This window comes from Anopheles maculipalpis, chromosome 2RL, assembly GCF_943734695.1.
Source record: "Anopheles maculipalpis chromosome 2RL, idAnoMacuDA_375_x, whole genome shotgun sequence".
Classification (NCBI taxonomy): domain Eukaryota; kingdom Metazoa; phylum Arthropoda; class Insecta; order Diptera; family Culicidae; genus Anopheles; species Anopheles maculipalpis.
The window spans coordinates 12,209,457-12,235,011 of record NC_064871.1 but is presented as its reverse complement, the minus strand read 5'-3'; the positions used below and the strand labels follow the sequence as shown (position 1 = coordinate 12,235,011).

At 44.5% G+C, this 25,555-nt stretch overlaps 3 protein-coding genes across 4 annotated transcripts in view; 1 reads left to right on the top strand and 2 right to left on the bottom strand.

Moving 5' to 3' along the window:
* The window catches only part of LOC126557104 (V-type proton ATPase 116 kDa subunit a 1-like), a 263,661-nt gene that overhangs the window by 135,347 nt on the left and 102,759 nt on the right, over nucleotides 1-25,555 (bottom strand). The gene's annotated exons all lie outside the window — the stretch shown is intronic.
* Nucleotides 3,430-25,555, bottom strand: part of LOC126560096 (uncharacterized) — a 428,080-nt gene continuing 405,954 nt past the window's right edge. The window contains exon 12 of the mRNA XM_050216258.1: nucleotides 3,430-3,512. Coding sequence (XP_050072215.1) covers nucleotides 3,430-3,512 — 83 coding nt within the window. The remainder of the gene's footprint in view (nucleotides 3,513-25,555) is intronic.
* Nucleotides 3,727-25,555, top strand: part of LOC126557476 (forkhead box protein O) — a 48,677-nt gene continuing 26,848 nt past the window's right edge. For both annotated transcript variants that reach the window (XM_050213268.1, XM_050213267.1), the window contains exons 1-2: nucleotides 3,727-4,000; nucleotides 15,257-15,480. In XM_050213268.1, coding sequence (XP_050069225.1) covers nucleotides 3,745-4,000; nucleotides 15,257-15,480 — 480 coding nt within the window. In that variant the 5' untranslated portion in view covers nucleotides 3,727-3,744. The remainder of the gene's footprint in view (nucleotides 4,001-15,256; nucleotides 15,481-25,555) is intronic.

Sequence of the window (25,555 nt, the reverse complement as noted above, 5' to 3'; positions counted from 1 at the left end):
GCAGATTTCCCGTTGTTCCGAAGCACGGGCGTAAATCCGAAACCGTTGGGGATGACACTTTTCGGTACCGGATCGCCGCGGTCGGAATTTTCTCACACGACAGATGACTTTGCCAGATGGTTTCACTTACGTTGTGGTATTAAAATGGGCTCCTCCTTATCCTTTTACGGTTTTCTGCCCTGGTGTTGGTTTAAGCTCCTATAATGCGTTAGGGCCTAGCAGAACAAGAACACTGGCTGCCAGGAAGCCGTCGGTTCTTTTTTATGCGCAATCAAAATCACACTAGGCGCGTGTGCCGAATGCGAAAGAGATGGGCTCCACGAAGGATGGAGCAATCCTTTTCGTGATCGTGACGGCAACCGATCATCCAGAGTAGCGTTATGTCGATCGTATGGTTTGGCGAGCCGAAGCTATAGAAGCAAAAAAAAAAACGAGATCACACGTGTGGATGTGAACCACAATCTTGTGATGACTGTGTTGATTGAGAAGGTGATGAAGAAGGAAGATAGAGACGAACAATGTGCGTGTGTATGTGCGAAGTGATGTGTGAAAAATATATATATTTCTTCCCTTTACGCGTTGGAAAAACGAGCAATCGCACCGAAACCCGCGAATTGAGGAAGCCGCGCGCACTAACGTGTAAAAGTGTATCGCGCAACCGCATGCGGTAACCGGTGGCTGTGTGTGTGTGTGAATGTGTGGTGATACGGAGCGAGCGAACATTGCAAGGGCAAGCGAGAAAGAGATGGCAAGCACGATCGCCCAACGCGACAGAGAGAGCGAGAAGGAGAGTGTGCGAAAGCAAGGGAGAGCATGATGCGCGATAGAGTGTGGCGAGGTCAGGCGTGATAGTGCTGCTAAGTTGCTGTGCGCTGATAAGTGGTCGATCCTAGTGTGCGAAGACGCGATTTGCCTCCTTTGTTGAGAGTTTTTTTTTGGTAATCCAGATAGAGATAGAGAGAGAGAGAGAGAGAGAAAGAGAAAGAGAGAGACTGAGAGAGGGAATACACCTGATCACGAGCGTGCGATGAGAGGCAAGAATCTGACCATTGCAAATGCAAGCAGCGAAAAAGAGGTTGAAGCAAAGACGCACGCACACACGCACGCACGCACGCACTTTGGTACGCATTAATTGTCAAATTATTTGATACGATTTCTACGTTCGATGATCGCAGCGTCGGTTAAGGAAAATAGACATAGAGAAAGACAGAGAGAGAGAGATAGAGAGAGAAAAGGAGACAGCGAGCATTAAATCAAATGGGCAAACTGTTCAACTCTTCCATTGTCCACGTCGTCAGCGTGAGTTAGTACCACGGTGCAGGATTTTCGGACAGTGCGGTTTTCTCACAGCCATCTATGATCGTGCGTCCATCTTCACAGAGAACGAACGTGCGCGCGCGTGCGCCTGCCTGTGTGTGTGTGTGCGTGAAAGTAGTTCGCGGAATGTGCAGTCAGATTTGCACGAGCGCGTGTAGTTGAAGGTGTGTGCGTGGTAGAAAAACGACTCTGGTTGTGTTTCACACACAAGCTCCACACGGCAGCAGACAGCGGGGTTGATTATAGCGGCAGCTTCTTACTGTCATCTTCTTCTGGTTAGCACCATCTCTACCAACACCGAACGAACGCTTGGTGGTGGTGTTGGTGAGGTTTTTTGCTCAAACCGGTGAGCTAATACGCATTTTATCTTCCCATCTCGCTGGTTGACGATTCTTGCCGTGCGCGGTTGTTTCGCCTCTATCGTGGGGGCTGTTGATAAATCGCGTGGGCTGCTGCCGTGAGTATGTGTGGGGTGTGTGTGTGTGTTGTGTGCAATTCGAAGAACACAGCTGAGCGCAGAAGAATCCCGATTCTAAAGAGACATATTCATCAAAGGAATCGTCTTGGAAGAAGGACGACGGCAGAGTGTCAGTGTGTGTGTGCGTAATCACAGTTTCCCCGTGACTCCTGCCCGTCTGGATCGGTAGACCAAATCTTGGAGAGCCGCGCGTCCTACACAAAACCGCGGACACGACTTATCAACGAGTTGAAATGTGTATATTTAGAGCATTTTTTTTTCGCAGTTCTTGCGCTCAAGATACGCATGAGATAGAGGGAGAGAGGTGCGAACGATTGGGTGGTGGTGTTGGTGGTTGGGGTGATTAGTGCAGGTCAGAAAGAGCAACAATGCATGATAGCGCGTGAGTTGGTGAGCCCTCGTCCAATTTCGGTCACTTTCTGACGACCGCCCTTGTCCCTTGTCACCCTGGTTGGGTAGAGGGGTACGCACTTTTACTTTGAAAGGGCCGGCTCTGTTATCGAAGGGATCCCTTCGTACCTTCGATGTTCGTGTGATAAGACGGTACCGAATGTGTAAAATATGGGTTATGTTGTTACTGATGGTATTGGGGGTGGGTCCGGTGGTAGAGGCGATAGCGGTGCCGGTCATTAGACGACAGGACCGGGGTTCAAATCCCATCCGGACCGTTCCCGTCCGTAGTAAGGGAAGGGACTGATTATCAGCCAACTTTACGCGATATCAAAAAGTCTAATAAAGTCATTCGATGACCGGCGGCATATTCTAGTAAATCGTTCAGCCTAAAAGAAGTATGATTAGGGACTCACAATTTTGAAGACTTCCTCACTTACACGTGCGATTGAAATAATTTCGTCCACCGTGGTAGAAAGAAGTAATGATCCCCAAATTTCTTCCTTGCGTTCTTTGCGTATCTTAGTGTATGGCGTAGAGTACGGCATCTGTTCCAGCGCGTAAAGTGACGTATGTAGTCCAGATGTCAGTTTGACACAATTATTCGCATCGTTTACTATTGCCGTTGATGATGTGATCTAGAAAGGAAACGTTTTTATTTCGTTTCTTCGGTCGATCGTGCGGGTGCGAATGTGTGAGAAGAATCCGCCCCGAGTACACTTGTACGCAAACCGCGATTGGTTCGAAAATCAATTCGATTGCCTCCCGCGAATGGGAACTGTTGGTGCCGTAGTGATAAAGGTGGCTTGTGTGTGACGTTGGTAGCAAACAAGGCCACCACCGACAACGGGCCACTATCACCCATCCTCTCGCAGTTTTGTGATACAGAAAACTATATTCCCCATGTTTTCACCACACCATAGAGTAACGCATCCATTCCCGTGTCCCTTTACGGTACGGTTAGCGATTTGTTGGTGTTCTTGTATTTTTTTTTATTTCTTCGTTCTGTGTCGGGTTGCCCAGTGTGCCTCTGAAACGTCTGACAAGAGAATTAATAGTAATCATTTCAGTAACTCTTCAGTGTTCCGCTTGGTTCGGCTTGGTGAGCAGCGATAGAGACTAACCTTGATCGTGCGTACGTTCGTGGAATAGTGGTTGTTTGTGTGCGTATAGTGTGGAACTACGAGAAGATACAACAGTGTGTTGAAGAGCAGTGTTTGAAGTGTACTACACCCCCCCTCACATCACCAGTGTGCACCAGTTCCAGTCTGGTAGGGAAATGTCCCTACGTGTGATGGCAGGCTAGTAGTGAATATCGATTGTAAGCCTAACGTATATAGCGAATATCCAAAAGTACGCATCCTACGCAAAACTACCGTATTGTTGGTGTTGAAGTTTCCCCGTGTTTAGTGCCACGTGCGTGTCTAACATTCCGCGTTTTTCGTTTGCTGCGTGGACGAAAGCCAATAGTATCCGTATCATCCTTAACCCGGTAGGTACCTGCAAGAAGAAACCGCTCCCAGTAAACCAAACCACACACCAAAAGAGAGCAAACGGCCATGGATCCGTACGGCGGAGGCTGGCCGGCATCACCGTTGCGTGCCGGTGGTGGTGGTGGTGGAGGTGGCATGTACGACAACATTTCGAACGATGGCATACCGATGGATGCGCTGGCCGAGCTGCAGGACACGGGGTTCGAGCCGCAGACGCGAGCTCGCTCCAACACCTGGCCCCTGCCGCGACCGGAGAACTTCGTCGAACCGGAAACGGAACCAGACAGCAATAAGTGCAGCAATCAGCAGCTGGCCAATACCGGTAGGTAGTAGTTTTTGATAAGCGCTTGCTCAGCTCGCTAACGGTTGCCATGATGACTGATTATGCTGAAAAGATGCTTTTCAAGATCTGCCAGTAAGCTTGACTAATATCTGGACAGAAGACTAACAAGCGTAACGCGCAGAAGGTATCATTCTCTATCTAGAGCTCGCTGCAGAGCTGTTCTACTTGACAATCAGTTCTGTTAAGGTATGGGAATCCATGTAATTGTAACAATCATCATTTAAGCCACACTCGTCTTGGTCGATTTCTAGCTTCGTCGTCATGCGTGACTCCATATTTGCAGAGGGCTATCGTTATGCATAATGATACGACAATTTAAAAGGTACTGTTGCCGATCCGTCATCATCGTGGTCATCATGAACGTATACCATCGTTCATGATACATAAACCAAACGTGTAAAGACCTTTTTTTTATTACTCAAGTGTTCCGTGCCGGAACATTCACATTGCGTTTCAGACTACCAAAGTCTCGTAAGTCGTTCTCCGAAGCAATGACCAAGTCTTTCCGCTGTACAATGACCTCACCATTGCGCAATGCATTGGAAATTGCATCTGGTATTGCGAGGGGTTTGGCACGTCACGGGAATGACGTTGGAAGGCCCGCCATCGTTTGCTTGAACTTGAACCTGATGGGAAGCTTTAACGCAATTAACGTTACGCCGGTTTCTACAATGTCATAGGCAAAGTGGTGTTCTAGAAAATTGCTCAAAGTCACCCAAATGAAGCTCGGGCTTGTTTGAAGTAAGCGAACCGTTAAATAGCGATTTAACAGATAGAGATTAACCAAAATGGGGGTAATAGGTATATTGATCGACGAGTGCATTATTGTTAAAGCAAGCATAAACATAAGCATAAGCATAAGAAGACCTCCCTAGTCGTGAAGTAAAAAAGAAGAAGAAACCTCAATGTAGACAACTTCACTATTGTCAACTCTTTTGCTCCTTTTGGAGCAATCGACGAGCTTCTTCTCGTATTTTTGTGAGCTTCTAAGGTACTTCGAAGGTACGATACGTAAGCAGCAAGTAGATGAATATAGTTGGTCCTCAAAAACTACGGAGAAACGGACCCGGATTGGTCCTAGAAGCCAGGTCCTGCCGTGTGAAAACCGGCACCTCTATCGCCTTTACCAAGTCGTTTATATTTGCTCGGCTCAGCTTATAGCAGTTTTTTTGGACACAATAATGCCTAAGTTAGGCATAATTGGATCAAATGTCACGATATGCACAATGAATGGTCGATTGGTTGTCAAATGGGAAGTCAAAGATTCTAGCTCTATCCTCGATGACTTAGTGTCGGCTGTAACATAATGGTTCAATGCAAAGAAAAAATCACAAACCATTAAATTATTGACAGCCTAATTTGAATACGTTACAGTCTTTCGATCGGTACGATCACTAACCAAACCTAAACATTGTAGAAAATACTTTCATAGTTTTATTTTTTGGTGTTTGCTCAATTGGCAACAAATTCTCTTCCGAGATACCTAAAAGAGTGTCGTCAATTGTCGATCGCCCGCAGATGTGCGAACATCGAATTACCTAGCAGCAGACTCCCAATTTTACGACCGGTTCACGAATTCCACGTGCGTGCCCCGTTCGTTGGGGGTAGTCTTCCCAAAAGGTTGGGAGGGTGGTTGGGCGATGGGTTGGAAAAAAGAATAAACACAAAAATTCGCGCGCACACACACACACATACACATAAAGAAAATCAAGAAACCAACAAAAACAAAAAAAAGCCGCACACTATTTGTTCGCGGCGAGAAAGACACGCGAACGACGAGCCTTCCCTCTATGGAGTGGGGTGTATGTACGGCAGGAGGGTGGTTGGGTAGTGGTGAGATATGCGGAGCGCGCACGTTCAACACGCGGTTGTGCGGTCGCGACTTTACCTCCCCGTCCGTGTCACACCCCCCCCCCCCTCCTCACCCGTTTGGCATTGTATGTATGTGTGTCATTGAAAGGTGGTCCGCGGTTCGCGCGAGTTCCTGCTTCAATGTTTACATTTTTAATTGGCCATACTACGCGTCCATGCGCTTGTGTAGGTATCGCGGATGCGCGTACGCCTGTCGGTGCCCGCGTGCGTGTAGTTTATACATATCTCTCCGTGCTGGCCCCCTATTCTTATCTCACTGTTGCTGCTGCTGCTGCTGCTGCTCACTCACAGACCGTTTCCGTATGATCGATTGACTGCGATGATGATGTTGATGATTCGCTCGTGTGTGCCTGTGTGCGTTGCGTCTGGGTTGGGGGTGGTAGTGGAGGGTGTTTGATGCTCGACTTTGGGGGTGCCTCCATGTGCTCCACCAGTGTGTGTCACCCTGTTTCGGTATCAAATTAAATAAAAAAAAGCCCAATAGAAGATAGGACGGTGGATGATCAATCTAGTCAATGTTTCCCAAACCCCCCCCCCCCCCCCCCCAACCCCGTAAGCTTGAGAGTGACCAAAGGGGTTTTTTTTTTGGCCAACACATACACCAACACACCTGTATCTAGTCAAAGTTGGAGTTATGGGCAACGTTACGGACGCAGGATGTGGGAAAGGTATCTATCGAGACTGGACACAGCAGCAGCAGCGCACAACTGGTTCTGTTGCGGCGCAAGAATCTGACCTTCGCGGGCCGCTGATGATGAGATCGGTGTGTGCGTGTGTGCACGCTCGCGGAGATTCTAGACGCGCCGAATTTTTCCCAATCCAGCGATGGTCGGTACGCTTGTGGATCTAAAAACGTGTGGTTGAAATTGGAGAAGGAGGAGGAGGAGGACGGGAGTGAACACTTTTAGCACTGACAGGCCACCTGGCGCAACCAAAAAATTGCCACCCCAAATCCAGTTTTTCTTCCTACCCCTCCGTCTCCGCCCTCCTCCTCATCACGCCCCGCACAGCCGCGATCGTCGAACGATCATAACCCTACCCCTGATTTGAGTGGCTAGAGATCGCTTTGATTAGCCACAGGCGTTACACTAGACAGGTTCACCTTCTCTTTTTTTGTGTGTTGCGTTTTGTTCGACTGCTGTTTTTTTTTACTGCTTTTCGACTAGACTTCGACTTAATGTCTAGGTTAGGGGGTGAGTTTTTCCTCCCCCCCCCCTTCCCCCCCCCTTCTTCTCAATTTCGGCCTCACTTGTCTGGTCGGTCCGGTCCGGTGTCTGAACGTCGTGCCTCGTAATCAGCATTGCGTGGCGGTCGAGTTCTTGCGCTTTAAGAACACCGAAATCATCGTACGAGGAAGAAGCCGATACAGGAAAGAAAACCTGCCCCTTATATTCTAAAAGTTTGCGTTCTTGACTTCCTAGCTTTCGGGGTATTAAAGAAGAAAAAAAAGCGAACCAAAAATCAGGCACTCATCGTGGGGTTGTAATGAGGAAGTGCTTTAATTTTGGAGGCACCCCACACTGCTTCTTGGCTGTTCGATTCGTAGCGTTCCATAAGTGTGTTCTGAAGTTCTAGAAGAAGTGGTATTGAGTGGTAACTATGCTCAGCGAAGATATCTTGTCCTCGATCATCACACTCTAGAGAGGCTTTTCGATAGCTTTTAGTACGTTTTTAAGATTCGCCACAGAGTTCTACTTTCTTCCTTTGTTCACGATTTGATTTGAGATGCAAATATTTATTCTCTTGACTCAGTCAACCATTTTTGTTGGTCTCTCTTCTCTCCTTGACATTATGGATCTGACTTTTGGTCAAGCTTCAAAGTGTATTCTTTCCTCCAAACGTGTCTGTTTGAGCCTTTGTTTTTGCGATGGATTTTGCGTTTTGGAGCTCATTCAGAGCACTCTACCCGCGACGCCATTGGATAATATCAGAGCAAGTGGTAACGCTTCCGTAAGGGTGGGGAAGGTGGTGCCAAATTAAAATTCATTACATTAAACGATAATTCGGTTTTGCTAATCAATACGGGTTAGGTGGTTTCAAAAATAGTAAAACCGAAACCGCTCGCTGCATCCATCCATCCAAAAAGCCCGTAGACCGTGACCGCAACTGAGTAGGTCCGCAAAAAAAAAACAACGCCAACCAGCACATGCCTACAGCTCTTTCCACCAGAGAACCGGAAAAGTGGCCACTACAGTGAGGGAGAGAGGCTATAAGGAGAGACTTCAAACGTGATAGTAGAGAAGGTGTAGTGACAAGGAGGAAGGAAGAGAGGAGGGTAAAGGTAGCCATTTATCGCACCCAGAAGATTGGCTTTTGGCGAACCGGATTTTGTCGGTTCGGATTGAACCGGTTTCGGGGGTTTCCTTTCGTTGGATTTAATGATTTTTTTTAAACCCATATGGCTAGACGATTAGATACATGCGGCTCGAGACACGATCGAGACGCGCTCGAGTAAGTCTATTATCGTTAGGGAGTGGGGGGTTGTTTGGCTTTTTGTTGCTGCTGCTGTTGTTGTTGTTGCTAGGTGAAGATATCGTACCACTTTATACAGTATAAAATGTTGATGAGTATAGTAAATGACGTGTCTCTTTTGACTTGGAAAGGATTTGCCAAAAATAGCTTGTGATGGCGTGCTCTGTCTCTCGATGAATTGCTTAAGACAGTTTACCTGTAGAACTAGACAATTTGTGAAATATTTCAAGCGTTGCAATATTTCTGTCGAGTTCTACATTACCGTAATCTGTCGTCGTTTTGCTTAGAAGAGTGCAGATCTGAGGTTCAGGGGAATCGTGCCTACTACGGACTCCACAAACTAAGGAGCAGGGCGTGTGGCGAAGCAATGAACCACGTGCTAACTGAGCTGTTTGGCGGTGCTGATATCCTGACGGTGGCCAAAGCCGGAAGGATACGTTGGCTGGGGCATGTGATGAGGATGCCGGACTCATCACCGGTAGAGGAGCACAACGAGCTCGTTGGCTGGATCAAGTGGAGTCTAACCTGTCGGAGATCGGATGCAGCCGTGGATGGAGGGCTGCAGCCCTAGACCGAGTTTCCTGGAAACTGGTTGGAGACCTGGCCATCTCGACACGACGAGCTCAATCCTGAGCAGGCCAAGAAGAATAAGAAGAAGAAGTGCAGAAATGGCTCGAATATTATTACCTAATCTGGGAAACCCCCGGATAGCAATTAGAGCTTCTTAAATTTATATCAAATTAAAGTGTTATGATTTAGTGGGCAGTGTTCATTATATACTTGTTGTCAACCTTCTGTTAAAATTAGAGACTTTTATCAGTTTGTTTGCGGTAGATGCGACAAGAACATTCAAAGCCCGCTCAATCTGGGCCTTAACAAAATTGGCGAGATCCTGACACTTCTAGACAAGGGAAAGTCTCTTGAGTGGAGGCCCCAGTTCCGCCCGGTCGCGAATTTCTGGAGCAATTTAAAGCGGTTAACATATCTAAATAATTTCTTGACCAAATCATTGATGAATTGATGAAATAGGCGACCAAAAAGCACAAAAAACTTTGTCTCCTTTCGGTAGGTGATAGGTCCCAGTCAATTTCCCTAAGGTGACGTGGCAGGGAGTAAAAGTGTAATAGTGAAATTACTCACTTCTTTAAGAATTAAATGCGGTTTGATATGATACATTATCCTTTTCCGTCTCATTTTACCATCCATCTGGTAAAAGTAGCTTTTTTATTGCATACATTAGGCCTGATTGTGAGACCCAAACGTCTTCTCAAACGTCACATAATTGTCACTTTGGTATTGTGACTTTCCGTTTGGCTATCCGTTTGGCGTTAAAAAGTCGATGACAGATGTTTGTCGAACGGAAAGTCAAAAATTTGCATCACCTGAACCAAACGGAAAACGCGCGTTAGACCGATAGTGCAACGGAAAGTATAGTTTGCTTTCATAAAAAAACCATGTTTAAGCGTAAATCGATATAAAAGTGTATATATTTTACGAGGATATGTTAAGACAATCATTTTGAAGTCTTTTTAATGATTGTTATCGGTGGTTTGCAGGAAATATTCTGAAGCAAGAACCACGAGAGTCCACCACGAAAAAATTTCCGTCACAAAAAGCATATTTTTAAACCAAACTGATTTATTAGTTAATAATTATAGTCAAAATTAGCATTTTAATATAGGTTTAATTCGAATGAAATCACCTGTGAATGTATGATCAAAGCAATCTATAAATGTATAAATGTATGCAAAAAGTCGACGAAACATTCGTCGACTTTAACGGGTGACCATAATACAAATTTGCTTTCCGTTTGGTTAGAGTCTTTCCGTCGGAAAGTTCTCCGTTTGGCTTTGATAATCAGGCCTATTGTTTGATTGATTGTCATTGCATTTTATTGGTCCTGCTATTAATAATTTAAAGACATCATTTAAGAGGAGCTCCGATGGTCGAGGTGACTGCGGCGTTGATCTTCACACGGCATGACCGTAGTTCAAATCCCATCCGGATCCATAATGAGGACTGTGACTCTCTGTCCTCACGACTTTTGGCATCAACAAGTCTATCAAGCCATTAAGCTGCCCTGCATGACCTAGTGATTTTAGGGTCGGTTAAGTCAAAAAGAAAAAGAAAAAAGATTAAATTATTTTACTTTGCTGGTAAAAACCGTTACTCTTGAAATTAGCTCTTTAAACGAATAAACCCGCTTTTAATGACTATTTTTTGCAGTTTATTGCGCTTCATTTGAGCTTCGGAGCAGTTGCAACTCCGTCACAAAATGCAAGTACAAAGCAGAGAGCAGAACCAGATGATATTTGTGTGCGACTGTGTGTGAATGTGGTAGTATGTTGCCGGTCACAATATGCATACCACATTCCTACGCTCGTTTGATTTGTAGAACTTGTTTAAAGGCTAGTATTTATTTGCTCATGGCATCACTGCTAAACCTGCAGCCTGCAGTCTAAACACGTTGCATGACACCTTGCTCGACATGAACTTTGAAGCGCCATCAGATTGCGCGAAAAAGTGACACCCGCGTGACGATATCGAAGGGTGAAGAGCATGATGGGTCGACCGTGAGACGAGCGACGGAGGGAAGAAAAAAATCGATCAACAGCTTGTTAGGCGAGCCTCCGTGCTCGGTATCCCCCCTCCACCAAAAACCACGGCTCGCAAGTGCATGTGCACTTGAACATTTACGACGCGTAAATGTGTTTGTATTGATCTTGCGCCTGCCAGTGGCAGCACCACTCTAATGCTGTCCAACTGCAACCCTATGCTAATGATACCTTTGACCCCACTCCCAACCGAGCTTCGTTTCCCCCTATTAACCACTCGATGGTAACAATCGTCAGAATGAGTTGGAAAACAGAAAGCGAAAGTTTCGGCACCGCCGGTATAATGTTGTTGAAGATTTGTGTTGTGAACTGTGGGTCTTATCTCTTCAACAAAAAACCCTCTAAAGAGAAAGAAGAACCCAGAACGCGGAAATGCGTCGTCCAGCGGGTCAGAACGAAAACAAAAAAAAAACCGGCAAAAAAAAAAGAGCCGGACAAACAAAACGCGCGTATTCGCGGGTGGGAATGTAATATCAAAACAAAAACAAGACGCAATTACAGCGGGCCGCATCGTCCGCGATCCGGCGCTCCGCGACATTGAGCGGGAAAAATGGCTGAACCTAGAAGAAAGGCATTACATATGTGTTGCATGCGCATGTTGGACGGACACATCTGTTTGGGTAGTTCGGCCATTCACAAACAATAACACCAGCCTGCAAACGACACAAACACGTAAGCGGCCAAGATACGCGGTGAATGATTATGAGCGTTTTACTACGCTTCCGCAAGCGAAAAACCGGGCGTATCGTCGGGGAAAGCGGGTGCGTGCCCAGGTTTTCGGTGGGGTTATTTCGGCTGGGAGGCTAAGATTAAAGAGAAAGACATGAATGACGGGATGAAAGTAAGGGCTGGTGAATGAAGGGAAAGGAAAATAAAAATAGATAAAATGGCGCAGCTCTGGTGGTGTGTCGCGTTTGAGAAATGATAACACACCGTACGCTGGGGATGGAGACGTTTCGATGACACCAAACTCGTCCACTACACTACTAGGATTCGGGTCGTTTGTTGATGGAAATTCCCGATGGGTTAGGTGTGTCTGTTTTGTTGCTTGATCGCAAGTTCTTGCCATTCGCTTGAGTGTGTAGTCGATCGCGTAATGTTGCAGGGTGGGGCGAGGATCGGACCATCGCGCCATCAATCGAACGACGATCGTTTGAGTCGCAAGTGCGCACCAATTAAAATATTGATTGAGCACCGTGCGTCTACCAGCCAGCTGAAACGAGAAGCTGCTTCATTCCTTACTCAGCGACCTGTTGTGTATGATCATCATCGTTTTTCTATTAAAATTGGGTGAACAAATAAGTTTGGGGCAATTTTTAGGTTTTGCTGATAGAGGCTTTTTCTGTCCAATCATTTCGCGATTGGAGATTTTTACAACCGTCGCCTTCTCGATTGTATCCTGGCGTCCTGAAAATCTGCAAGACAAGTAGTAGAAGTAGTCCAATTCCAACTAGTATCCGGATCGGATTCAGGGAATCTATTTGTAACCGGACGCGAAAATTTGTTACTAAAAGAGTAGATTAGGAAGAAAATCCGTATACCGATTGGGATAAGTATAGGCGCCTAATAAGGATTCGGACACCAACCCGTCGAACCAAATCCCTTAAAGGAGCGTTTTTCCCAACACTAAATAAATGTCCTACGATTCAAACGTTTTATTGAAGAAATTAGTTAAGCATTGAACCGATTATTGCAGTATTGAAATTGCTAACAACCGATCTACTGATAAGAGTTACAGTTGGAAGATAATATTCTTTCATTGTGCCAAACTATTACCAATACATATCTTTTTCAAACAATTAAGAGAGCATTTAGTTATGACAGTATTCGTTACTTTGTCAAAAACTCCAAGAACTTCCTCGGAAAAAGATACTTAGCCTTAGACATCTTCTTCTACTTCTGGACTTATCGATTCGATACTAATTATGCCGATCTTCGAATGGCTTACTAGACTTGTTGGTATCACTTAGTTGGATAGCGAGTCCTCACTATTAAGGGACGGGATCCGGATAGAATTTGAATATGAGGCACTGCCGTCGCCACTAAAAAAGACATATTTAACAAGATTATATATGAGACAACGATAGAGGAATAGCAGCTGCGTCATGATGATGGAAACGGACGAACAATCCTATGAATTCTTAGCCGAAAAATAAGCCCTGAAGATCAGAGAAGGTGTAGTAGACTCAAACCGTGAACGTCGATATGAACTTAGACAGCTAAGCTCAAATTTTGCTTGAGCGAATTCTTCAGGAATCGTTTGAATAGAGCCAAGGCCTACCAGCTATTAAGATATTTAATTCTAAAATTTTGTTATCCACACTCCATCAAACAATTTTGCACACCTAAACTACACTAGAAGGAAATACAGCGCCTTCGCTCTTTTGGCACCATTACCCACTGGCGACTATTCTGGCGATCGTGTCCGTACGGTGTGAGGGCGCTGCTGTGTTACGTAAGAAAGGATGATGCGTTCAAAATGATCTACCAAAGGGCGGTCTGTATACTGAGAGCGATGGGTAGAAAGCGGGTATGCGATAAATATAAACAAAAGTCTTTCTCGTCTTCGTTCGCCTTTATAGCTGCGGTTACAATGGAGACGAGTGTGTTGGGCAAGTGGCTGGTGTAGGGATAGGGAAATAGTAGGTAGCAAATCGCACCCAGTGAATCGGGAAACATCACAGCGGCGGGAACACTATTTTCGGACATCGAAGGATCACCACTAAAGAGGCCACGTGGATGATTCTAACTTGCGTTCTTTTTTTTCTTTCTTCCTCGTAACGATTGGAGCGATGCAAGTGTGAGTGATCAAGACAGAAGTTAAACGTTAAACTGGGCTGACTCTTGTCTCGTTCTAGTTTTTCAATCATATGCTAAATTAAAAAGTGCCAAGACGAATGCCAATCCGTGAAGCAACCGGTTAGTGCCGGTTTTCCACAAGCGTTTTCCTGGTTTTTTTTCTGTGTTCTTTCTTGTAGTTCACGTTTGCATCTCATTTTCGGTTAGGATCGCGTTTTCGCACTTCACGTCGTTCCAACAGATTCCAACCAATTTTGGTTCTTCTTCCCCTCCGACAGTTACAATTCGAAGTGGAGAAGCAATAAAAACACAATAAAAGTTTTATGATCTCTGCTTCGTGTTTCGTATCTCTCTTTCCGTGTGTGGTTCGCAATCTTTTACGGATTTCGGGGTGTGGAATGAACAGAGGGTAGGGAACGTCACGGATACTACCTCCTTCGGTTGGCGTGTGTGTATCGCTAATTTTAGAACTGTCCATTTCAGTCGGTCGTAACCGGCAAGAGAATGGACCTTGTCCGTTGCTTTCCATTGGACCGGGTGGTAAGTTCTAAATTCTTGAGTGAGTCGCACAGGTTTTTTGCGTTGGTCACACGGAGGTCACCATTATTAATCAGCAGTAAGCGATGGAGAAGAAGCGGGAAGGTGAAGATTTTGGAGACGCTTCCACCTTTTGGCAATTCTAGCTTGGCCTGCTAATGGATACCCTGGGAAGGCCACCAGATTGCATGCTAAATCTTTCGGTGGAAGCGAAAGCAAAAGAAAAAGAAAGATCGTCTTGATTGCTTCAATCTTTGGTCTCTGCATGCTGGAGGGATATCAGGTATTTTTGGAAAGTCTGACAACTTTTACCACCCAAGGCCTGGTGCCAGGCCGGATTGGCAGTTGGTTTACGTTTCGTTTCGGTGACAAGTTGTCCAGTGGACGATCCGGTCCGTTTAACTTGATCCTTTCAATTAGCGTTCTGTTACAGAAGGGTGTGTGCGTGTTGGGTTGGGTTTAAAATAAGGTGGTTCAAGGTTGATGTGCTATATTTGGCCTCCTTTAGGGAGAACTTTGGGTAACGGTACAGCAGGTTTTCTTTGATGTAGTTTTGCTAAGATCGCTGGAGAAGATCACTGTTCTACTAAGGGTTTCGAAGGCTCATATTCCAAGTCACACGTAGCATGTGCTTGGCTATAAAATGCACCTGAAAGGCTTCTGGCAACAGAGAGGAAGCGATAGAAAGCAGCGCCAAGCTGATAGGAACAGTTGGTGAGTTGCGAAAGATTACATCTTGTTGGAAGAATTATAAGCTTGCGATATTGTCCCGTCCCAAATTATCTGAAAAACTAACATTAAGTGTACAGATAAAATCACAGCTTAATGAGCTAACTGTAAGCAGTTTTTGTACGCAACGGTACAACATACCTCAGTGTAATGATCTGTGCTATTGAGCCTCAACTAATTAACCCCTTTTTTGTCCTCCATCCCGGTACAGGATCTAGCAATACACAGCTCCAGGCGGCCGCTTCGTCCTCATCGAAGAAAAACTCATCGCGGCGCAACGCCTGGGGCAATCTGTCGTACGCCGACCTCATCACACAAGCCATCAGCTCGGCCAGCGAAAGCCGGCTAACGCTTAGCCAGATCTACGAATGGATGGTGCAGAATGTTCCGTACTTCAAGGATAAGGGCGACTCGACCAGCAGCGCCGGTTGGAAGGTAAGTTTTTTTCCAAAACGGAATAGTTTTTTTTTATTCGACGATCTTTTCAATTTGTATTTCCGTGTTGGAGCGTGTTCGAAAAAAGGGCTAACCTTGTGGTTTGACCCAAGATGGGAGGGCACGATTACTGTGGTTCAGTACGATGGCGAGTGGTGGCTAAGGTAATCTCGCATTCATGGCGCGTTTGAAGCGCTTACGCGATCGACCTTGGAAAACCATCGGATTTTGGGGTTTGAACTTGATCATTTCACAGTCAAATAATGATGAATTTTTAAACTGCTTATGAATCCGTGATAGTTTCTTTAAATGTGTAACATGTTTGATTTCCTTTCCGATTTCCGGTTTTTGAAAAAAGATCCACTTAGCTTAATAGACTTAAATATTCAAAGTTATGGTGGTTAATAATTATAATAATGATGTCTAGACTTCGGTCTGGTATGGCAGGTTGCAAAGCCGAGAAAAGGAAGAAGATGGCTAGACTATAGATCTGATTAATTCGCATTATGTTGGGCATCATCAGCTGATAGGTCTGGTTGAGATTCAAGAACATAGATTTTATTATTCATTAGGATTCAGATTTATGGCCTTGTGTTGTGTGATTTGGTCCTCGGCAGGTCCTGGTCGATCAATAAAGAGTTTTTTAGAGAAAATTTTGAGTCTTGTTGGACACCACAACATGAATTGTGGTGTCCAATCGACTAGTTCTTGTATATCTGGTTGACTCCAAGGAATATTGCTGAGAACTCTACGGAGTTTTCTAATACAATATTCTAAATTTCGAGGTTTGTTGGTAACCACAGTTCGCATGTTCGTATCCTCAAGAACTTTTATATCTTAAGGTTTTATTTAGAAATCGATGAGATGGTTGTAACGTTATCACAATTATTAGATCGAGGGAACTTGCTCAGAATCTAATCATGAAAAAAACCTACCAAAAAAAGATTTAGCACCGCTAGTTCAATATTTGAAATGCTGATAAAAGAGATCTCATAAGCTGTGCCACCGAAATTCCTGCAAGCCTTGCACCGATGGCTCTACTTTCTCTCCGTGCTTCCACGAATTTTGCACAATATCTCATAATTTGATTAGAATGGTACACTATTGAGTACACGTGAGCCCCGGATTCGTTGCGTGCGTTATGCCATTTTTATCTCCCAAAAGTGTGACACATCGCAACCCAAGGCTTGGCTTGTCGGTTGTGACCTGCTGTACAAAAGGGCCCGATTTAGCAGCGCACAAAAATTGCTGCCTCGCATTCCGGTCGTTCTTCAATTGATATCCGATTCAATGCAGCATCATTTCACGTTGGTTTTCCACCATTTTCCCACAGGGATGCCGACCCAGAAAGAGAGAACGAGTCCCCGGATGGCTAATCTTCATTAAGGTTAATGCTATACCGTAATGCCCTGTACGGCGAAGGGGCTACCCCTCCCTTCCCCATCGTATGCTACAGCATACGATGGGGAAGGGAAACACATGATTTGACTCATCGAACACGACTCGCAACGTGTCTGTTTTGGTTGTCTGGTGGCACGTGGATACAAAATGTTGATTGAGATATGTTCCGCACGCTGGTGGTGCTGAACTATGATGATGATAATCCGCTACATTGACCAATTCCTGGTCTGATCGAGTGACACTACCACACGGAGGTAACCTCCCAGAGGCTTTACCCCAGCACAATGGGAAAATGAATGTATATACCCATCTCTGGCCTCTCTGTACCATCGGTGTGATGACATTGCCATGCCACAAATGACCTTACTTGAATGTTGGATATAAGCTTTAGGGAAATATTTCCAATCGAAATGTACGCGAGAGTTTTGGAGGGGGGGGGGGGGGGGGGGATAGAAATGATTTGTGGTGAAAATATCAAATTCGAATGCATACATGAATTTATTTGCAAAACTCATCCACATTCCAGCCAGCACATTTGGGACGAAACATATGCAATTGTGAGTGGTGACCAACCTTTGGTTGAACGCTTCCATGGCACGTAGTTGCAAATGCATTCAACGCAACGCACGCACCCGGTTCGGCGGTCTGTTGAGTGGTTGACAATCTAGGTGTGGAAAATGAGACCCTGTCCCCTCCTTCCCACCACTCCTCATCATCCCTCAACTTCACTCTGCCATGAGGTGAGAAAATTGAGACGAAATTATGGTATTAAAATTTAAATCATGCCAATAGAATTTTAAACCACCATCATCGGTTTCGCCACCCATGGTTGAATTGGGGGGGTTTTATGCTTTATGCTGACCAGGCTGCTAACTCGTGTCGGGTTTTGCGACTAGTTTGATCAGTTTTGAAGCTTAAATAAAAACCTTTTTGTAGGAGAAATATGAAGAGAAAGAGAAAGAGAGACCGAGCACACATTTATGAAATTTATAGAGCACATGGTCTTCATTGCACGTACGTATCGTATCAAGTATCATCGTGTCACGTGTGTGACATGCATTATATGAGGCGTTTTTTTATTGTTCCGGTTCAAGCAAGCAAGATAATTAGAGAAGCTTCCATTAACGAAGTGTTGTAGACACGTGCTTCAGGGAATGGATCGCTGCAATTATAATTTCAATGTTAAATTTCGATCGATAGGAAATCTGGCTGATGGATTGTAATTTTATTGCAATTTTAGCAATATTTTAAGCAATGCTTTTCATTCTTTAAATTAATTAGTGTATTTATTTGAAAAGGCTATGTTCTGAAAAAAGTCTGTATGTTGTACTGGAGATAATTGCCTACTGAAAAATATTGACAAGTTTGTCAATATTGCCCTTAGCTATATCTCACCAGTGCATCTTTCTAAGCACACCTTCAGAACTATACATGTACATGTGATTCACCTTCACTTTCAAATAGCATTTTCTCATCTTCGTCCCGTAGGGTTAGAAACCGATTCACCTGTTCGCAACATTACACCGCTAGATTGCTCTCATCAACCCGTTCGGGATCATTTCACCGTGCTGCTGCCATAACCACAGCCAAGGATCCGTACTTCCTCTTTTCACACTCGAGCATCCTGCCCAACGCTAGTTGGCCAGGGTTTGCAAATTGCCCCGTAACGGATGCACCCAAACAAACCCTTTGAACTTTGCACCGTACCGTAAGCAGTCGCAGTTACTGCCGGACATAATTATTTCCCACCCTCGCCCACCGCATCCTCATCGTCTCGCTCTCTCCTTCTCCCATCCCTGGCAATAGTGTGTCACTAGTGCTGTAAACGATAAAGACCTGAAACAGGATCTTTTCCAGCTTTTAATGTTTGGACATTGGACGAGCCCGCTGACGGCATCGTTTTTTTTACAGCGTAATAATAATGCACCTTTAAGGCATTGGCATTGGAAAGTTTCCTCTTCTTGTGTCGGTTTTTTTTTTGTAGATTCTCTGCCGCTCCTAATCAGCTTGAAAGGGAGGAGGTTAGGAAATGTAAGCAAGAACCCTCTCTTATCAACCGCGTGAGTGTATGGTGGAGCTAAAACGAAGGGAAAAAAGAAAGAAAGAAACTGTTCATAAATAGTTTCACTGTAGGTTGACGCCAGCTAGCTCGTGTTTGAGGCGCGTCAAGCGGCATTAGGCACAATCGGGATGCAACGTGATGCACTCGAGATTGGCAAGGCATTAGATAGTCTCGCCGGTGGATTGAAGAAAAAGGGCACGAGCTTAGACATACTGTGTTTAGGGTGTATAGAGGGGGTCGATCAATGACTTGCTGTTTCACTGCAATTGTATAAAAAAAAATCGCGATCATTTTTTCAACTGAAAGGACTTAAGAAAAAAGCAGTGCTATTTGTATTTTTAGGTTTTAGACTAACGGTTCTGACGGTTCCGAAAATATATGAATCGTACAGGGTTTTTTTAGGCTAGTTTGTAAAGATCGATTTATATTTCTGCTGTGGATTTTGTTACCTACCGATGAAAATTTCTTTTTCGTGGAAATAATTATCTAACGGATTCAAACCCCGATACTAAAGAAAACTAAGGTTTCAATAAACATTTTGTAAACTTTTTTCTATTTTTTTAATTAAATTATTTCCATTTGTTAGAATGTCTGCCATCTATAAGGCCTGAGTAACCCTGAAAATTGCTCGTTTTGACAGCGTTTTCTCGGAGAAAAAATATTGGGGTTTATAATGACCTAAGCCGGCTTTGTTGCATATGTGTTAGGACATTTCGAGCCTAAATTGTTGCTTATTCTTCATACAAACTGACAGTCGAGACTGTTGAGCGCCCGGAAAATTGTTTGTTTGGGTTATTTTCAAACTTCTTTAGCATGATCATCTGTTTCGGTTTATGAGTGCTTATGACTGCTCAACTATTCCACAATCTTTGGGCTAAAATTTCAGATTTTCAGGCTGAAGTCATCATAGACACCATTCATGGGATTGTGAAAAAGTCCCCTACATGTATGAAAAATGTGACATCTATAAAAAGCCTGCAAACCCTGTAAATTATTTCAAAACTTAGCTCCAGCACACTGCACTTCTAACATCATTTTAATCAGTGTCCAATGTTGATCTCCAGAACAGACAGAGTAGGGCTTCATATGTGCAATATGCAAAGCATAAAGCGAACAGATGGTTCGAACATATTAGTTTACAAGAACCTTCTTCAACTATTCAACAATATCAAAAAAAAACTTACAGCCAAAACAAACTTGTTTGATTGTCCTTCTTTCCCAGCTGTGCCGAATAGAAGAGTCTGTACGTTGCCATACCGCGAAACCGTTACTAAGACATATTTGCATCAAAAAGACACATCCTTTGGTATGGTTTACGGGGCATGATTGATTCGTCCGCTTATTGCAACAATCAAGTGGCATACCCGCCACTCTTCTCTGTTTGTGCAACGCAGCGTGCACGGGTTTCAGCGGCCGAAGCCATGGATAAATCAATCCAATTTTTCGTGAAATCATCATCGTGATAGCGGCGGAATTGCGGTCGACGATGAAGCGTTTGGTGATGGCGAGAGATGGTGGTAGAAGAAGGAATAAAAAGAGGGGGAAAATAATAACACACCCATATCCAGATTGATTCTTGATTCGCCCGGTTTTCCACATGCAATCGGGACGGAAAGTCGGAGCATGTAGAAGGATTTGTGTGGAACCCGTAGTTGATTCAATAATACACGTTCCATGGGAAACGTTATACGCCTTCAATCAATCTGTACACAGTGGAACTGAACGCCGTGTTGTGCGTGTGATGTGCCACTTCAGTGCCACCCTTTACCTGGTTGAAAGGACATCCCTCAATTTTGTGTCTTTTTTTTTTTTTTTTTGGTCGGCTGAACAATCTTCTCCGCTCGCGCTTTGCTTGAGGCGCATTTAATTCAGACGAAAGCTCTCCTACTCCAGGGTGCTCTAGGAAAGGGGATTGCCGTGCATCGCCCGTTTCGCTTATTAGACTGATGCCGAATAGAAAACAGTGAGACACGGTATCCGGTTACATAGCCCCCGTGGTAGCAATCTTCGTGTACAGCCATAACGGGGCAAATTGAGTTGTCCTCTCGAAATCCCCCAGAACTTGGCAGCGAATTTCGGCACCGACGGTTAAGGTGTGTCAAGAAGTTTACAGCAGGGATGAAGGCAGCGTACTATATGGAGATTTCTTTCAAGATGGCTTGAGGATTTTTTTTTTGCTCTGTAGTTGCTTCTCGTTTGCTATTTCCAGTGATGGAAACCATTGAAGAGATGAAGCGAATCACGGTCCCACTGACTCGTTTGGTGGTGCGCTTTCGCCCTCGACAAACAAACATGCGCCACTCAAAACCACACCTTGAAGTAATGTTTGAGATATGGTAAAACGTGGAACCCAACACTTTTCTGCTTCTTTTCTACCGACTTTGGTCTGATGACTGATGACTGCCGAAAAGGAGAGCGTCACAAGCAAAACAAAAACCATATGATAAAACATCCCGTACGGCACAGGTGGAATAGAATATCCTTTTGTCAGCATGGGTGTGGGATGGGTACGATCGACTTCATTATATTAAGTAATATTTCCTGTAGGCATTTAGATATGGGGGTCCGCTTACGAAGCAACCAAGGTTTTGAAGGTTAGCTCACAAGAAAAAAGGAAAAAAAGAAAAAATTGATTGATAGGGGGGTTGGGTTTTCGTCGAAGGCTTTCTCCTTCGATCGGAGTACAAAACTGGATAATCCTCTTGTGCTGTTCGAAGTGTTGGCGTACCGAGAGATGGGGGAAAAATTGATCTCCTAACGATAGGTAGATGACGAGTGCGTTTATAAGTGGAACTGCATTTGCCTATTTATGGTATCATCCGTAATTCCGAGTATCGATATCATTTTGTATTCCACGCACATTTCAAGGTGCTTCCGTTTATCAATTTTCGAGGTAAAAAAAAAATTAAATTTGGATTGCAAGATATACTTTTACTTTGAACGTTTGGAGATTTGAAGAGGAAACCCCTTTTCACACTGAATTAATAAACGATCAGGCGTCTCCATTTTCGTGTGGCACGCGTGGAAAAAAGTCATGAAAAAATCGATTCAATAAAGGCACGATTTATGAACATTTTTTTTTTGATTTGCTAACTCCAAAAAAGATTTTAAAAGGAAATCCTATCAGTGCAGACTAATTGAGTGCTTTGAGCTGAAAAATCTAAATTGCACGTCAACAATGGTTTTTTACTGGGGTTTCTTACCACCGATCGCGATACCACCCAATGTGAGCAGCGAAATGAACCGTGTGGAAAATATTGTTAAAGCTCTTGTATAAACTGTAGTATTTTTTTCCTTCGGTCTATTACTTTACAAGCTTACCATCGTTCACATTCGCAAGCTTAGTATCGTTAGCGGCAAATGCACTCGTGTTTGTGGAGTAAAAACACTTAACAACTCAAAAGAAAGAAGAAAAAACCTCTCACACAAATAAATACCCAAAGTGCTGTCGGAAGAAAAACCGTTCTTTTACCAGAGCCTGTACGATTGTTTCGTACTAAAAATAATGCTAAACACCCTAGCATGGAAATACTCATCGGCATGGATAGCGGTGGGAAAGGAATTGTCTTACATCGTCTCATCTCAGCGTGCAATCCAGCGCGTGCGGTGCTGCTCGTTTGGAAGTCAGCAATAACTTCACGCCAGCCAACAATAGTACTCAAGAGCAAATAATTCCGTACAACATACAACGCGCGGCTGCCTTTACGATCCCACAATGATGAACCGTAACGAGCATGGTTGGCGTACGTTCCGAAGTTGCGCGCTGCCTGTTGCATGTGGCCATGTTTTCTACCATATGGTGCAGAATTCCGATGTGTGTATGTGTGTGTATGTTGACATCCGGAAGCATGCACCCCGCAGGATGGCGAAACAGCACTACGATGTACTGATGATGTTGTTAACTTCCGATTTGGGAAGAAAAATGAGTAAGATGTTCGATGTTATATGTGGGCTTTAGGTTGTACGAAAAGCTACGTGCTTCTTCGGAGAAAGTTGAGCAATTATTATTTATTAAAATTTAAAACAAATATTTCTTATGGCATACGCGTCGGAGCTGTGCCATCACCACTAAGCCTGAAACTTAACATTTTGACTCGCTCAAAAAGTATCAAAATTAACGATTTTTCGTGGACATTTGCACGAAACAAATTTTTGGTTGTTTTGCTCGACAAAAATCGAACGCTTTTGGCGCAGATTGATCGGTTTGTATGAAGAAAACGTCAAAATGCATGCAAAAAAAGTCTGGCTTTGTTTCATAACCTTACTTTGGTTTAATCCAAACCATAGATCCCATTGCTGAATTCCTTCACATGACTTGAGGAAGAAGGATAGTCATTCCTGTCTACGGTAGGAAGCCGGTCCGGATGGTATTCAATGCCCGTTCCTGTCATGATCGACACCATTACCATATCAACCATCTGGCTTTAGATAAAGAATGAAGTGTGCTTTAATTATAGTTTCAATTTTGAGCGGAACACAGGATTGCCTTGTATTTCTTATACGAAACTTTCTCTGGATTGTATAGGTATTTTATGTTAGTAAAACTGAAAAAAGTATCTATGAAAATTACGGGTCACGTACATAGGCCTAGTAGTACGTAGGCGACAGCGGCGTTGGTCTTCAAACGGCAGGACCGGAGTTCAAATCCCATCCGGACCGTTCCCCCGTAGTGAGGTCTGACGAACCAACTACATGGTATCGGCAGTCTAGAAAGCCATTTTCGATGGCCGGCATGACCTTAGAGGTTGTTACGCCAAGAAGAAGAAGAAGAAGAAGTATTACGGCTTACCGCCATATTGTCATTACCTCTTGTGATGACTATTAGTAACATACAAAAAATAAAAATTCTTCCATATCTTGCTTGTTATTTGCCTTATCTCGATCATGCTCGGTTAAGATATATTCTAATTAAATGAGCAGAACTTTTTCGTCAACCCAACGATTCTCACGCTTCACAGCAATGCGAAGTCTATTTAACACCAGCGCGCTATGATACAGCACCGACGATTGGTATGATGCAAAGCATTAAAAGCAACACCTTCGTACGCTTCGTTTGATCGCAGTGGAAGCGGAACTGCCAATTGCTCCTGCTCTGCACAAGGTACCAAGATGGAAAAGAAAGCAAAAAAGAACCTTCTTGTAACAAAAAATGACGAGTCCGGAATCTCACAACGGAATCAGGCCCGGAAGATGGCAGCATTCTCCCGAGGGAAGCCACCACGAGCCAGCCAGCCCAACGTTCTGGAGGGGAAACACGACGGCAAGAAATCTGTTTCACGCTAATCGGATAATGATAATTAGCGAATGGTTTCCGTATGCTCGGTCGCATTTCAACCCCGCGGTCCGTGAATCCCCGAGACGAGACACTACCACGACCACGTGACACTGATGAGCAGCAGCCTGTCTGTTGCTTAGGGTCGGTGTTACGCTTGTCTTACTGTCTACACCATCATGCCCTTATTGATGATGGGTTTGACTGGTGAAGCTGCTATCATCTTCGCTCGACACCGGCAATGGAAAGGTTGTCAGATTGAGCGGGAACAGGAGAGCGCCATCCTAATGTGGCTGTATTAGCTGTGCAATATAACCAGCACGCGCTCCACTAATTGGCCCATCGGAGGTGCTGGAAAATTCGGAAATCCTCCTGGCAAAAGCGGAGGCGAGGAAGCGTGTGTCTTGTTCTGGAAGTCTTTTTGCACCAACCTTGGAAGGAGAATGGAAGGAGTGGCCTTATTTTAATCTCCAAAATTTCTTCGAGATGTTTTTATTCCACCTCCGCTCGCGTTTTGCTCCGGGAGGGGGGTGCTTTAGCACTGAATGGAAATGAAAGCAAACAAATGCGCACTTAAAACTGGAGCAAGTACAGGAAAGTGATACTTTGTTACGAAAATCGTGGAGTGTGAGAAGTATCCGTGAGGGGAAAAACGGGAACCAATTGAAGATGCAAATGAATGTCGCGTAAGCAGCTCGGGCGAGACTGGAAAAAGCCAGCTAACAGATCATTAAAGTGACAGAAAATTGGGCAAAAAAAAAATGGGAAATACACTGACTGAAGAGCCTTTGCCGGTTGGCTAGTGTCTTGGAGACGGTCGTCCCGTCGCGTTCCTATGGTTCGTAGCTTCCGGCTGTATCGAAATCCATCCTGTACCGGCGACGAATGAACCGTAAAGAGGAAGCACTAGAAAAAAAATTACCCTCGAGACTACTAGACTGCTGACCGAGAATTATCTCGTTAGATGGTAAAATATTGTGCGTACTTACCTATCAAAATCGGTCGTTTAGCTGGTACGGGTAAACCGACCGTTGGTCGTGTCCTGTTTGCTGCCGCATCGCTGCCGTTGCCGATCAATTAAGGGTTTATATCCGTGTAAATCGTACCCATTTACGCTTGGCTGGATCGTTCGGGAACGTTGGTAGGATGAGGAAGCTATCGTCCTGTAGGGAGTCCTGGTAGCAGCAATTCAACAAGGAAGCGTACTGCTACACAGGTTGCTATGCTCTCAGGATCGTCTTGGTGCGTCTCTTATCAATGCCGGATGGTATCCAATTTCACACCAGCCGTAACGTGTGTGTATCGGGATGACTTATTGTACGACATATGCTTTGCGGTGT